This window comes from Rhinopithecus roxellana, chromosome 2, assembly GCF_007565055.1.
Source record: "Rhinopithecus roxellana isolate Shanxi Qingling chromosome 2, ASM756505v1, whole genome shotgun sequence".
NCBI lineage: Eukaryota > Metazoa > Chordata > Mammalia > Primates > Cercopithecidae > Rhinopithecus > Rhinopithecus roxellana.
Genome location: NC_044550.1, coordinates 142,302,842 through 142,317,173, shown reverse-complemented (window position 1 = coordinate 142,317,173; position 14,332 = coordinate 142,302,842). Strand labels below are relative to the sequence as shown.

Below are 14,332 nucleotides of genomic sequence, written 5' to 3'. Positions count from 1 at the left end.
GGACTACAGGCCTGTGCCACCACGCCTGGCTGATTTTTTGTATTTTTTAGTAGAGATGGGGTTTCACCATGTTGGCCAGGCTGATCTCGATCTCCTGACCTCGTGATCCACCCACTTTGACCTACCGAAGTGCCGGGATTACAGGTGTGAGCCATGGCGCCCCGCTGTGGTACCATTTTTTAAAATCAGAAAACAGGAACAATGAAAACACTGGATATCTGGATTTTCTAAATAATAATATGTGTTTGCACATATGCTTTATTCACCTTAAGTTCTCCCTACCCTTCACTTATGTTCTAAGACAAAATATTTTATTTCACTGGGATTATCATCATGAAATATATATATATTTTTTGACATGGGAACTGGAAATGTGGATTCTGTAACAATAATGACTGTGTTTATAGCCGTAATGTTAATCAGTTCCATTCTACTGCTAGAATACAGCATAGTAAAGTAAAACCAAAATTTTACATGTGTCCTCAGTGTATCCTTACTTTTTGTACTGTTTCTATCTTCTAGATGTACTATTTTCTGAACACCAGAATTCAGCACAGCACCTGGCACCAAACAGGATGGACAATCATTTAATAAGTAAATGAATGAGTGATGTCCATACAACCTAGACATGACGGACATTCACCCTTTTCTTTCTTTCTTTCTTGAGAAGGGGTCTCACTCTGTCACCCAGGCTGGAGTGCAGTGGCCTGTCATGTCTCACAGCAGTCTCAAATTCCTGGGTTCAAGTGATCCTCAGCTTCCTGAGTGGCTGGGACTACAGGGGTGCACCACCACACCTAGCTATATTAAAATTATTTTTGTAGAGAGGAGGTCTTGCTCTGTTGACCAGTCTGGACTCAAACTCCTGACCTCAAGTGATCCTTCTGTCTTGGCCTCCCAAAGTGCTGGGATTACAGATGTGAGCCACTTCACTCAGCCTACTGTTTTATTTTTGTGAGTATATTGTGGGTTTATATTTATAAATTGGGTGGGGAGAAGATCCCCTTGCTTCTTGAGATCATTTTACCTTTCTTGCTGAGAAAGAAAGGTAAATAATAATAAAGTATAGGTAAATAATAATAATAATGAAGGGAAATAATTATTTACCTTTCTTGCTTAGAAAGGTAAATAAATGATTTTAAAGTGCTTATTGGAGGGTAGTTTTTTTTTTTTTTTTAAATGGAAAGTGACTCAAAAGTGAAGTCTCAGTTGAAGACCTCTTTTTTTTTTTTTAAGTCTTACTCAAAAGGAAGTGAGTATGAGGTGAATTGCATTAATCTAAAGTACTGCAGAGATGAAACTTAAAGCAGGAAGCAACATACCATGAGTGTACTGGAAGGGAACACATTTGTGTCATGTGAAGAGACATGACAAAAACAGCCCTCCTTAAATTATTTGTGGCAATAGTGATCACGTTCATTTTAATTTTGCCGGAATATTTCAAGACACCGAAAGGTGAGTATGTAATTGTAATCTAGCTTTGCCTTCTTGATTTTAAAAAAATAGTGTCAGCTAGTGGTTACAGAAAAGATCCTCTTTTTGGATACATGCTGCATAGGCTGAAGTTCTAGATCTGAAAAACTAATAAAATAAAATAAGATTGCAATTTTAGTTGACTGTTATATAGTACAGTAACCTAATTCATAGTACTTAATTATTGTAGCATACCTAAAAATGAAAATATTTAAAATCTGTAGTCAAGATTTCAGACATTGAGATTACAACAATCTCGTCATGATTTTGCTCTTTGAAACACTTTCTTCAAAGCACCTTTTTTTTTTCTTTTTTTTTTGTGGGATGGATTCTCGCTCTGTCGCTCAGGCTGGAGTGCAATGGCCCAATCTTGGCTCACTGCAACCTCTGCCTGCTGGATTCAAGCAATTCTCCTGCCTCAGCCTCCCGAGTAGCTGGGATTACAGGTGCCCACCACCACATCTGGCTAATTTTTGTATTTTTAGTAGAGACGGGGTTTCACCATGTTGACCAGGCTGGTCTTGAACTCCTGACCTCGTAATCCACCCACCTTGGCCTCCCAAAGTGCTGAGATTACAGGCTTGTGCCACCGAGCCTGGCCCAAAGCAGCTTTAAGTATGCGTTTACATTCTGGAATTCTTTAATGAAGAAAATGATATTTATTGTGTTAAAAATTCTAGAATTCCCTCTACTACAACTATTTCACACAGATAACTTACTGTCACCTTTTGACAAGAAAAAGCATTTCTGTATTTTGAAAATACAATTAAAATAAGATGAGTGCAAATTTAAACAGATGTGTGTTTATGTATTTGTAACTGGAGAAAAATGGAACAAAATTAACTTTGTGAACATTTCAGAAAATTGTAATATAATCACTGAAACCTAGATTAGGAAAATAAATAGGTCTAAATTTAAACTATTTTGATATGTTAGCAAAGGACTTGCAAATGTATTAATGTGAGTGTTCAGATGGTAATTGTGCTCCCTAGCACTTAAAAAGAAGAACGGGTGAAAAGAAAAGGCTGTATTCTATCATTAAATAGTCTTTATATAAATTTGATTAAAATCAGAGAAAAACTCATATTTGATGATTTGCTGCAATGAATATTTATTGTTGCATATACGTAATGCTAAGTAGCCAGATAAAAATATTTTTGCTAATTATATTTGATGACATATTTCAGTGATTATTTGATGTTGCATTTACATGATGCTAAGTTGTGAGTTAAAAATATTTTTGCTAAATAAACACTATGACTACAATTTGGTTTTCTGGCATTATGTTACTTAGATGAAGCAATCATAACACATATTTTCAATGCTTGATTCCACTGGGTTATAAAGAGAGTAGTTAGAATAAAGATAATCTAATTTTAAGATATTGTGGGCTGAGAGTAAGTTCATTTAATTGTTATCCGGAGTAGGTTCTATCTATATATCTATCTAGCTATTTAACTAGCTATCTACATCTAGCACCTCTTAAAAATCGGGTTGGATCTAATAAAAACCAGGTAATCATCCCAACAATGACTTAATTACTATTGGTTAGTATTTTATGAGAACTGGTGGCTACAGGAGCACGTTAAAGGTTTTCGTTTTGGGGCAGACACATAGTTCTTTTAGTTTTTGTTTCTCAAAGTAAGAAGCATGGCCTTCTGGGGCAGTGGTAAGCAGAAAGAAGACAGATGAAGCACAGAGAAATTCTTAGTAGGGGACAGATGGGAGCCCCTTCTGTTGGTGAGTAGAAGAAAGAGCTCTTATAAAATCCATCTTAGCCAAACTTCCTTGGCCTAATAGTAATGTATCAGTTCTTCTTCACCTTGTCAATAATCAACCATCATTTATGATGATGTTTGTTCTCTTGCTTTCAAAACTGGTTACATCAGCTCCCAATACCTTTACTGCCTTCCCAAACTTAAAATACCTGTTTCTCTTCTCCTGGTCCAAGAATAGCATAGATACTACTCCAAATTCTTTTTGGGTTGATGGAATTTTTTTTTTTTTTTTTTAAGAGATAGGGTCTTGCTATGTTGCCTAGGCTGACTCCCGGGCTCAAGCAATCCTGCCTCAGTCCCCAAGCAGCTGGGACTACAGGCACATACCACCACACTCAGGTGGATTTATTGGGGAATTTTGTTTCAAAGGAACCCTACTTGGGGGGCCAACAAACAAAAATATTCAAAAACCACTGTCTTCTTTTACATTGTTTAGTGGTAGAAGGAATTTTGCACAGAGCTGCCATAAACAAAAAGTTGATTACTAGGCAAAATGTTATACACATGCAATTGTGTAATAATAATAAAATAATAATAATAATAATAATAATGATTATATTTTTATAATGGTTTATGGATAACCAGGAACATCTTTTTGTAGCCTCATTTAATATATCCCATATTGATTAAATGAAGAAAACTTGGACATAATTGTCTTGGTTTTTAAAAATTAGTTCTTAATCACAATAATAGTTGACCTACGAAATGAGTTAAATTGACAACTAATAGTAAATAAAATAGCTAGTAAAATGATTTGATGATAAGCAAGAGTGTTCTAGAAGTGCTACAATTAACCTTGTGAAATTCCCCTGTCTAGTCTTACTTCATTAGTTTCTTGTCTTTTTTTTTCATTTTTTCTCATGTTCTATTCACTTTAATTTCTAAGATAAATATTATAAAATAATTTTACTTATAAATTATTCACTGATACCCTGTCTTTAACATGTCAAATGAATTCAAAAGGAATCTTAATGAGGAATAATATACTCATGAGGTTTAATAGATTTGATTTCAAAATAATAAACCCTCTGAAGTCCTAAGTTAAAAATAAAGCATCTTGTTTGATCATTTTTCATCAAGAATGTATCTGAGTCTCTGAGTAATTATTAGTAGGAATATTCCATTATCACAATTATACAGTATAAGCTATTTAGTTTTACCTTTACCAAAAAAGGTAGCTACTTCAACACTGTTTGAGACTTACAATGGGTTTGCATTGGCTATGCACTACTAGCAAGATAACCTGTTTTACAGCAGTGTTTTTTAACCTTTCCATTTATTTGAAAGGCAGCTAATATATAGTAGTTAATATAATGGTTTGATGCATTTGTATTACATGTAGATAATGGAGATACAAAAGGGAGCGGTGGATATATTTTGACTCAGAGCTTCTTGCAATTAGGGGAGCTAGCTTACTCCCAAATAAGAGACTTTCCAACCTGTTTTTGTTGGACTTACAGTGTTTAAGAGAGAGACTTGGCTAACTCTCATGTAAATCCTAGTCATCTTTTGTTTATTTATTATTTCACCTGTGATAGAAACCTGGGGCTACAAAAATGAAAGGCAACCTTCCATCAAGGAGTTTTCAGTCGGGGGGAATGACTGACTGGCAAACAACTAAGTAAAATATAGGAATTAACTAAAACAGGGATGTAAACAAGATGCGATGGGAACATAAACATTGCTTCCACATCAGTCTCTGGGAGGACATTCTTTGTATTTCCATTTGCAAAGAGAAATAATTGTCAGAGTTTGAATGATCAGCTAGTATGCCTTCTTACCTGCTTGCAAAAGCACTTTTCAAGAGAAGAAATGATAATTATTAAATAAAATATTCTCATATCGGTATATCAATAGTTCCTGAAAGAGGAAATTGGAGTGTACTCCCAGTGATTTGTGGCGATACAGGATAGGAATAGCACAGATGAGTCCGGCTGCGGTGGCTCACGCCTGTAATCCTAGCACTTTGGGAGGCTCAGGCAGGTGGATCACCTGAGGTCAGGAGTTTGAGACCAGCCTGACCAACATGGTGAAACCCTGTCTCTATTAAAAATACAAAAATTAGCTGGGGCTGGGAGGCGGTGTAATCCCAGTACTTTGGGAGGCCGAGATGGGTGGATCACTTGAAGTCAGGAGTTCAAGACCAGCCTGGCCAAAATGGTGCACCTGTCATCCCAGCTACTCTGGAGGCTGAGACAGGAGAATCACTTGAACTCGGGAGGTGGAGGTTGCAGTGAGCCGAGATTATGCCACTGCACTCCAGCCTGGTGGACAAAGAGGGACTCCTTCTCAAAAAAATAAAAAAGAAAAGGAAAGAAAGAGAGAGAGAGAGAAAGAAAGAAAGAAAGAAAGAAAGAAAGAAAGAAAGAAAGAAAGAAAGAAAGAAAGGGAAAAAGAGAGAGAGAGAAAGAAAGAAAGAAAGAAAGAAAGAAAAAAAGAGAGAAAGAGAGAAAGAGAGAAAGAAAAAGAAAGAAAGAAAGAAAGAAAGAAAGAAAGAAAGAAAGAAAGAAAGAAAGAAAGAAAGAAAGAAAGAAAGAAAGAAAGAAAGAAAATTAGCCGGGCATGGTGGTGGCGTGTGCCTGTAATCCCAACTACTCTGGAGGCTGAGGCAGGAGAATCTCTTGAGCTTGGGAGGCAGAGGTTGCAGTGAGCTGAGATCACCCCATTGCACTCCAGCCTGGGTGACAAAGCAAGACTCTGTCTAAAAAAAAAAAAAAAAAGAAAAAGAAAAAGAAAAAAGGAATAGCAGAGATGAAAACACCTCAGACCTAATTTTATCTAGCTGTTTTGACTTCCTCACTTTCTTTTAAGAGCCAAACTGGCACAAACTCTGTTTACCAGCTTTCATTTCCCCTTCTATTTCACACTTTGTGATGGAAATGGTGGTATAATGAACAGTGAAATTGAAGAAAACAAAGGATAAAGGAACTATAGGATAAACTGACATAATATCAGCATATGTTCACAGTGTTTAAGTCTATGTTATAAAGACCACCACATCAAGGGTAATTGCAATTAATTTCCTGAAAGTGTTATTCTAGTTCTCAAAAATGAACGCTCTTTTTTTATTCATAAATATTTAATAAGTAATCCCCAATAAGGCCTTATGACTATTCAAACAATTCTTTTAAAATTTTAACAAATACATTTACATGTGCCCGTAATATGCCAAGTACTGTGACATATATTTTACAAAATAATAATTCATTTTAATGTATTAAATATTTCTACTCATGGTGCAGCATCATTCTCAAGAAAGAATGTTCTGAAAATCTTTAGAAAGAAGGAATAACACTTGATGGATAAATATACTTTGTGGTAAGATTTTGCTTCTTTTTAAAAATTTTTATTTATTTATTTTTGAGACAGCATCTCACTTTGTCACCCAGGCTGGAGTGCAGTGACATGATTTCGGCTCACTGCAACCTCCAACCCCCGGTTCAAGCCATTTTCCTGCCTCAGCCTCCCAAGTAGCAGGGACCTCAGGCACACAGCACCATGCCCAGCTAATTTTTGTATTTTTAGTAGAGATGGGGCTTTGCTATGTTGCCAATCTGGTCTTGAACTCCTGATCTCAAGTGATCCACCGGCCTCAGCCTCCCAGAGTGTTGGGATTACAGGTTGCAGCCACCACACCCAGCCAGATTTTCTTATTGAATTTTCTGAATCATTACAGTTTTAAAATGGCCACTAATGGACATGACATTTTCATGTATATATTTTAGGCACTATGTGTTGGTAAAAAAAAAAAGAAGTGTTAAATAAAACGCTTTTCATCACTTTGACAGAACTGGCTTTATTCTCTAATCTGTTAGGCTGCAATACCTACCAACAACCCTAGCGTAGGGTGCTTTCTAACTGCTTGTCTCATTGTTATGGTGGATAAATGCTCTCTTAGTATATCTCTTTTGCTTTTTAATTTTTGTTTTAATTTTTTAAGAGAGACAGGGTCTTGCTTTATGGTCCAGGCTGGACTCTAATTCGTGGGTTCAAGTGATCCTCCCACCTCAGCCTCCTGAGTAGCGTATCTTTTTTGCTTTAATAGATAAAAAGACTTTCTCTAAAACATTCATATGGTGATGTATCTTCCCCTTACTCTGTTCTGTTTCTTTTCTCTTATCACTTATATTTTATTACCTATATGATTTATTTATTATGCATTTTAAAAAATTATCTGATTTCTCCAAATAGAATGTAAGCTCCATGAAACTGAGGTTTTGTCTGCTTTGTTCACTGATGTGTTTCAAGCAGTTGAGAGAGTGTCTTTCATATTAGGGGCACTCAGTGAGTATGTTGAGGGAGCAAACTTGCTGAATCATACTGTTGAGGAAATCAAAAGAAAACCTTGAATGAGGCATTTCTGATCTGACCTTCCCCAACATCTTGTGATTTAGGCAGGCCAAGTGTTATCCTCATATTTTTGAAAGATTAAGTTTCATCACAAACCTAGAGATTTTAGGTTGTGCTAGCGTGTGAAATTTATTTTGCAGAATATTTTACTTATAAAGAAAGATATGTGTCTTTTTACCCTGAGTCATTTTCCTGCCATTTTCTGTATCTACAGGGAATTTCATAATATTCATTTACTGCTCTTATTTTGACAAGTAAAATGAGCAGTCTCCTATGTCTCAAACCTGCCTTTCAGATGTTGCTACTGTATGTTAAAAGTTATCCCAAACTTTGCTCCCTGCCTCCAGCAAACATTTTAAATGGTCTTTCCCAAATATCCTATGAATAAATCCATAGTCCCTTGCTCCTGATCTGGCTGACACTACAGATATATGACCCATACACAATATGATATGTTTTTCCCCATTTCCTGCTCAGTATTACCAGAGAACCTTCAATAATTGGCCCCCAAATTGAAATATAATCTAGTTTTTGCTATTGAAGTGGATACTCTTTTTGAGTTTATTCCAATCTTTTTTTTTTTTTTAGACAGAGTTTTGCTCTGTCACCCAGGCTGGAGTGCAGTGGTGCGATCTCAGCTCACTGCAACCTCCGCCTCCTGGGTTCAAGCAATTCTCTTGCCTCAGCCTGCCGATTAGCTGGGATTATAGGCGCCCCCACCACGCCCGGCTAATTTTTTGTATTTTTAGTAGAGACGCGGTTTCGCCATGTTATCCGGGCTGGTTTCAAATTCCCGAGTTTAGGCAATCCGCCCGCCTCAGCCTCCCAAAGTGCTACAGGCATGAGCCACCACCCCTGGCCTATTCCAGTTGTTAAAAAGGGCAGACCTGTGACCAAAGGAAAATATCATACGTTAATGAATGTTCTCTGTAAATTAGGCAGCTAAACCATAAGGTCTCTCCTATCCTGGCAGCTAGTATTTTTAAATTGCTGAATTGTGCTATAGAATAACTAATAATGTGAAAGATTTTTAGAAATAATTGACTACGTTTTTAACAGGCATAATTTACATACAATAAAATGGAAAGATCTTTTAAAAAAACTTTTATTTTAAGCTCACAGCTACATGTGCAGGTTTGTTATATGGGTAGATCCATGTCACGAGGGTTTATAGTACAGATTATGTCATCATCTAGGTATTGAGCCTAGTACCCATTAGTTATTTTTCCTGATCTTCTGTCTCCTCCCACCCTCCACCCTCTGGCAGGCCCCAGTGTCTGTTGTTCCCCTCTATGTGTTCTCATCATTTAGCTCCCACTTATAATTGAGAACATGTAATACTTGGTTTTGTGTTTCTGTGTTAGTTTGCTAAGGGTAATGGCCTCCAGCTCCATCCATGTTTCTGCAAAGGACATGATCTCTTTCTTTTTTATGGCTGCATAGTATTCCATGGTGTATATAATACCACATTTTCTTTACGGAAAGATCTTAAGTGTTCAGTTTCATGAATTTTGACATTTATGTGCACCTATGTAACTACTATCACATACCAGATACAGATTTACATCGCCCCAATAAAGATTCCTCTGACTCGGCCGAGCATGGTGGCTCATGCCTATAATCCCAGGACTTTGGGAGGCTGAGATGGGCAGATCGCCGGAGGTCAGGAGTTCGAGACCAGCCTGGCTAACATGGTGAAACTCTGTCTCTACTAAAAACACAAAAATTAGCTGGGCATGGTGGCACGTGCCTATATTTCCAGCTACTCGGGAGGCTGAGGCAGGAGAATCACTTGAACCTGGGAGGGTGAAGGCTGCAGTGAGCTGAGATGGTACCATGTCACTGCAGCCTGGGCAAAAGAGCAAGACTCCATCTCAAAAAACAAACAAACAAACAAACAAAAGATTCCTCTGGCTCTTTCCTTTCAAATCTCCTCCCACATCCCCAAGGTAACATCTGACCTGTGTCACCGTAAGTTAGTTTTGTCTCTTCTTCTATTTCGTGTAAATGGACTTATCACACAGTAAATATTTAAATATTTTTGGTCTGTTTTTTTGTTTGTTTGTTTGTTTTTGAGATGGAGTCTCGCTCTGTCACCCAGGCTGGAGTGCAGTGGCGCCATCTCAGCTCACTGCAACCTCTGCCTCCTGGGTTCAAGTGATTCTCCTGCCTCAGCCTCCTGAGTAACTGGGACTACAGGTGCCCACCACCATGCCTGGATATATATATATATATATTTTTTGTATTTTTAGTAGAGATGGAGTTTCACCAAGTTGGCCAGACTAGTCTCAAACTCCTGACCTCAAGTGATTCGCCCACCTTGGCCTCCCACAGCGCTGGGATTACAGGCATGAGCCACCGTGCCCAGCCTGGTCTGGGTTCTCTACTTAACATGTTTCTGAGATTCATTCATGCTATTGAGTGATTCAGTAGCTCCTATCTTTTTGTTGCAAAGTACTCCATTACATACACACACAGCATTTGTCCCTTTATCTATTGGGTTATTTCCAGTTTGGGCTATTATAAATATGCTGCTATGAATATTATTGTACAAATGTTTGTGTCAGTGTATGTTTTCATTTCTATTCAGTAACTGTCTAGTTGTGGAATACCTGGGTGTCTTAGTCAGCTTGGGCTGCTATGACAAAGTGCTGTAGACTGAGTAGCTTGTAAACAGCAGCCTTCACAGTTCTGGAGGTTGGAAGTCCAAGATCAGTATGCCAGCATGGTTGATTCTGATGAGGGTCCTCTTCTGGGTTGCAGAATGCTGACTTTTCTTTGTATTCTTACAGGATGGAAAGAGAACTAGTTACCTCTCTGGTCTCTTCTTATAAGGGCACTAATCCTATCCATTAGCTCTCCACTCTCATGACCTAATTGCCACCCACAGACCCCACCTTCAAATACCATCATATTGGAATTTTAGGGGGACACAAACATTCGCTCCATTTGACTGGGTACATTTAATTTTACAAGAAGCTGCCAAATGTTTCTCTAAAGTGGTTGTACTAGCAATATGTCTAGTAGCAAAAAATTCTCATTTTCTCTAGTTTATATTTAATATACCGAATCAATAACACTTAGAATATGTATAGTCAAAGAAATAATCTACATTTCTTCCAAAGTTCCCTGACAACTAGTTAATGAGGTCTTGGGAAAATATGAGTTGACCTAGAGTAGCCTCTGGAGCACCTATTATCTGTCAAATAATGAAGATTTTAATGTAAGTTTTCACTTATTTGTAGAGGTCAACGGATAGTTGAGATTTCTTTTCTTGCAGTCATACCCTGAAAAATACTCCTGGCACAAAATATCTAAAAATGTGTAATACAATGTATTTAAAACTTTAGAAATGTAGAGTTGAACTGTTAAGAAAATAAGACTCCTTGGAGGCAGAAAATGAGTAGGAATTATAAATACATATGGGTAAGCAAGAGTGAACAAATTAGTGCCTCGGGAGCATCTGCAAATCTCTGGTGGCCTGGAATTTCAGTTTCACTGGGTCATATGTCAGGAGACAGAAGGCAAAGTCTAAGACTGAGATATGACTGAGATACTATAAAGTGATATGCTCTATAAAACAGTAACCTAGGACAAATTATATCTGGTTTTGAGGAAACTTGTCTGTCTTCACTTTGGCTATGGGTGGAGAAAGGAAGAAGAGTCCTTTGAGAGTTTGTAAACACAGCTGGCCATAAGTAGGATGTTGAGGATCATTACCTGTGAGGTGTGAAAAGTCCAATCCAGGAATGTAGTTAAAGCCACTTTGGGTTAATGGTGCCATTAGACACCCATCAGAGGAAAACACCAATCCTCTCTGGAGGAAAACATCTTTACACCATTCCTCAAATAATTTCCCAAAGTGAAATTCCAAGGAACAATAACTATGATCAAAAATCATAAAACACATGAAAACTCAATGGACAAGAATCAACAGAAACAACAAACAGCAGAACTGGATCTTCAAGGAATTCAGATATTGGAATTATGAGATATAAAATAGAAAATAGTTTGTTTCAATACATAAAATATTACATCAAAAAGTATGAGTAAGCACAGAAGAATGTAATCAGACTCATTTCACACCATGTACAAAACCAAACTCAAAATGGATTAAAGACTTGAAGACCTAAACAGTAAAACTACTAGAAGGAAACGTAGGGAAAAAGATCTATGACATTGGTCTGGGCACTTATTTTTTTGGTTAGGATCCATAAAACAGGCAATAAAAGCGGAAATATACAAATGAGATTGTATTAAACTAAAAATCTTCTGCATAGCAAAGGAAACAACTGAGTGAAAAGAAGCCTATAGAATGAGAGAAAACATTTGCAAACCATATATATGATAAGGGTTTAATATCCAAAATATATAAGGAACTCAGACAACTCAACAGCAAGAAAATAACCTGATTAAAAAATGGGCAAAGGACACTGAAGAGACATTTCTTTTTTTCCTTTTTTTTTGAGACAGGGTCTCACTATGTTGCCCAGGCTGAAGTGCAGTATGGCTCACTGCATTTTTGACCTCCCAGGCTCAAGTGATCCTCCCACCTCAGCCCCTTGAATATCTAAGACTACAAGTGTGGGTCACCACACTGGCTAATTTTTAAATTTTTTTTCATAGAGATGGGGTCTCACTATGTTGCCCAGGCTGGTCCCAAACTCCTGGGCTTAAGTGATCCTTCTGTCTTGGCTTCCCAAAGTGCTACGATTATCAGCATCAACCACCGCATCAGTCTGACATTTCTTGAAAGAAGACATACAAATGATCAATACATATATGAAAAAATTCTCAACATCACTAATCATCAGGGAAATACAAATTGAAATTTTGTGAAAATACAGTGAAATATTATCTCACACCTAAGACTGCCATTATCAAAAAGACAAAAGATAACAAGTGTTGGTGAGGATGTGGAGAAAAGGGAACCCTTGTATACTGTTGTGGGAATGTAAGTTAGTACAGCCATTATGACAGACAGCAGAAAGGCTTCTCAAAAAATTCAAAATTAGGCTGAGTGTGGTGGCTAACACCTGTAATCCCAGCACTTTGGGAGGCCAAGGTGGGCAGATCGTGAGGTCAAGAGATTGAGAACATCCTGGCCAACACGGTGAAGCCCCGTCTCTACTAAAAATACAAAAATTAGCTGGGCGTGGTGGTGTCAGCCTGTAGTCCCAGCTACTTGGAAGGCTAAGGCAGGAGAATCGCTCGAACCTGGGAGGTGGAGGTTGCAGTAAGCCGAGATTGTGCCACTGCACTCCAGCCTGGTGACAGAGTGAGACTGTCTCAAAAAAAAAAAAGAAAAAGAAAAAAAAAGAATTCAAAATTAGAACTATTAACTAGGCACAGTGACATGCACCTGTAGTCCCAGCTATTTGGGAGTCTGAGTTAGGAGGATCGCTGGAAGCCAGGAGTTTGAGAGCAGCCTGGGCAACACAGTAAGATCCTGTCTCTTTAAAAAAAAGTAGAATTACCATATGGCCCAGCAATCCCACTTCTGGGTATATTTGAAGGAAAGGAAATCAGTGTGTCAAAGAGATCTCTGAACTCCCATATCCACTGCAGCATTACTCACAATAGTCCAGATATGGTAATACTCTGAACTCCCATATCCATTGCAGCCTTACTCACAATAGTCCAGATATGGAATATCAACGTAAGTGTCCGTCAATGGATGAATGGATAAAGAAAATGTGGTACATATACACAAGATAATACTATTTCATCTTAAAAAAGAAGAAAATTCTATCATTTGCAACAATATGATTGAATCTGGGGGATACTATGCTAAGTGAAATAAACCAGGCACAGAAAGAAAAGTGCCACACGATCTCACTTATATATGGAGTCGTAAAAAGTTGAACTCATAGTGACAGAGAATAGAATAGAATGATGGATACCATGGATGACAGGGTGGGGTGACGGGAATGGAGAGATGTTGGTCAAAGTGTACAAAATTTCATTTAGACAGATGAATAAGTTCTGGAGATCTATTTTATGGCATATTGACTGTATTTAATAATAATAGATTATATACTTGAAAATTGCTAACAGGGTAAATGTTCTCACGACACACAAACAAAAATGGTGTGTGACTGATGGATAGATATGTTATTAGGTTTGATTTAATCACCTAACAATGTGTGTATATATGTATATAATATATATATCAAAACATCACATTGTACACCATAAATATATATATGTATATATATAATTTTTATTAGTTAAGTGTACCTTAATAAAACTTGGGGAAAGGCATCTGAAAATGTATAAAGTTTAAAATAAAATGTAAGGTACTATGATTGGGAAAATGGCAACAATTCGTACACACAAAGTTAACAGGGAGAAAAAACAGAGTCGTTTATTCCCCCAGCCTAAAAATAATATAAAACAAATTTGTGGGGAGATCCAATACTCTGCCACATTTTGTGATTCTAAAAAACAATATGAGCAAGAAACAAAGACTATTAAAAATTACCAGGCAGATTTGAAAAAGAACCAACTGGAAGTTCCAACTGTGAAAATATAATAAATTAGAAATGCAAGGAATGAAATGAATAGATTAGATGCAACTAAATAATGAATTAGTGAACTGGAATAGAGATCTGAAGAAATTACCTAGAACACAGCACAGAAGTTAAGAGACATAGAAAGCAAAGGGAGCTATTTCTAATCAAAGCTGCAAAGGAGAGAAGAAATAGAATAGGGTAAAGCCAATATTTGAA

The 14,332-nt window shown here is 37.3% G+C and overlaps 1 protein-coding gene across 3 annotated transcripts in view; it reads left to right on the top strand.

Annotated features, from left to right (window-relative positions):
* The first annotated feature begins 1,258 nt into the window (after nucleotides 1–1,258).
* The window catches only part of TMEM156 (transmembrane protein 156), a 65,648-nt gene continuing 52,574 nt past the window's right edge, over nucleotides 1,259–14,332 (top strand). For 2 of the 3 annotated variants that reach the window (XM_010365804.2, XM_010365803.2), the window contains exon 1: nucleotides 1,259–1,455. In XM_010365804.2, coding sequence (XP_010364106.1) covers nucleotides 1,368–1,455 — 88 coding nt within the window. In that variant the 5' untranslated portion in view covers nucleotides 1,259–1,367. The remainder of the gene's footprint in view (nucleotides 1,456–14,332) is intronic. The other variant, XM_030923720.1, reaches the window with a different exon arrangement.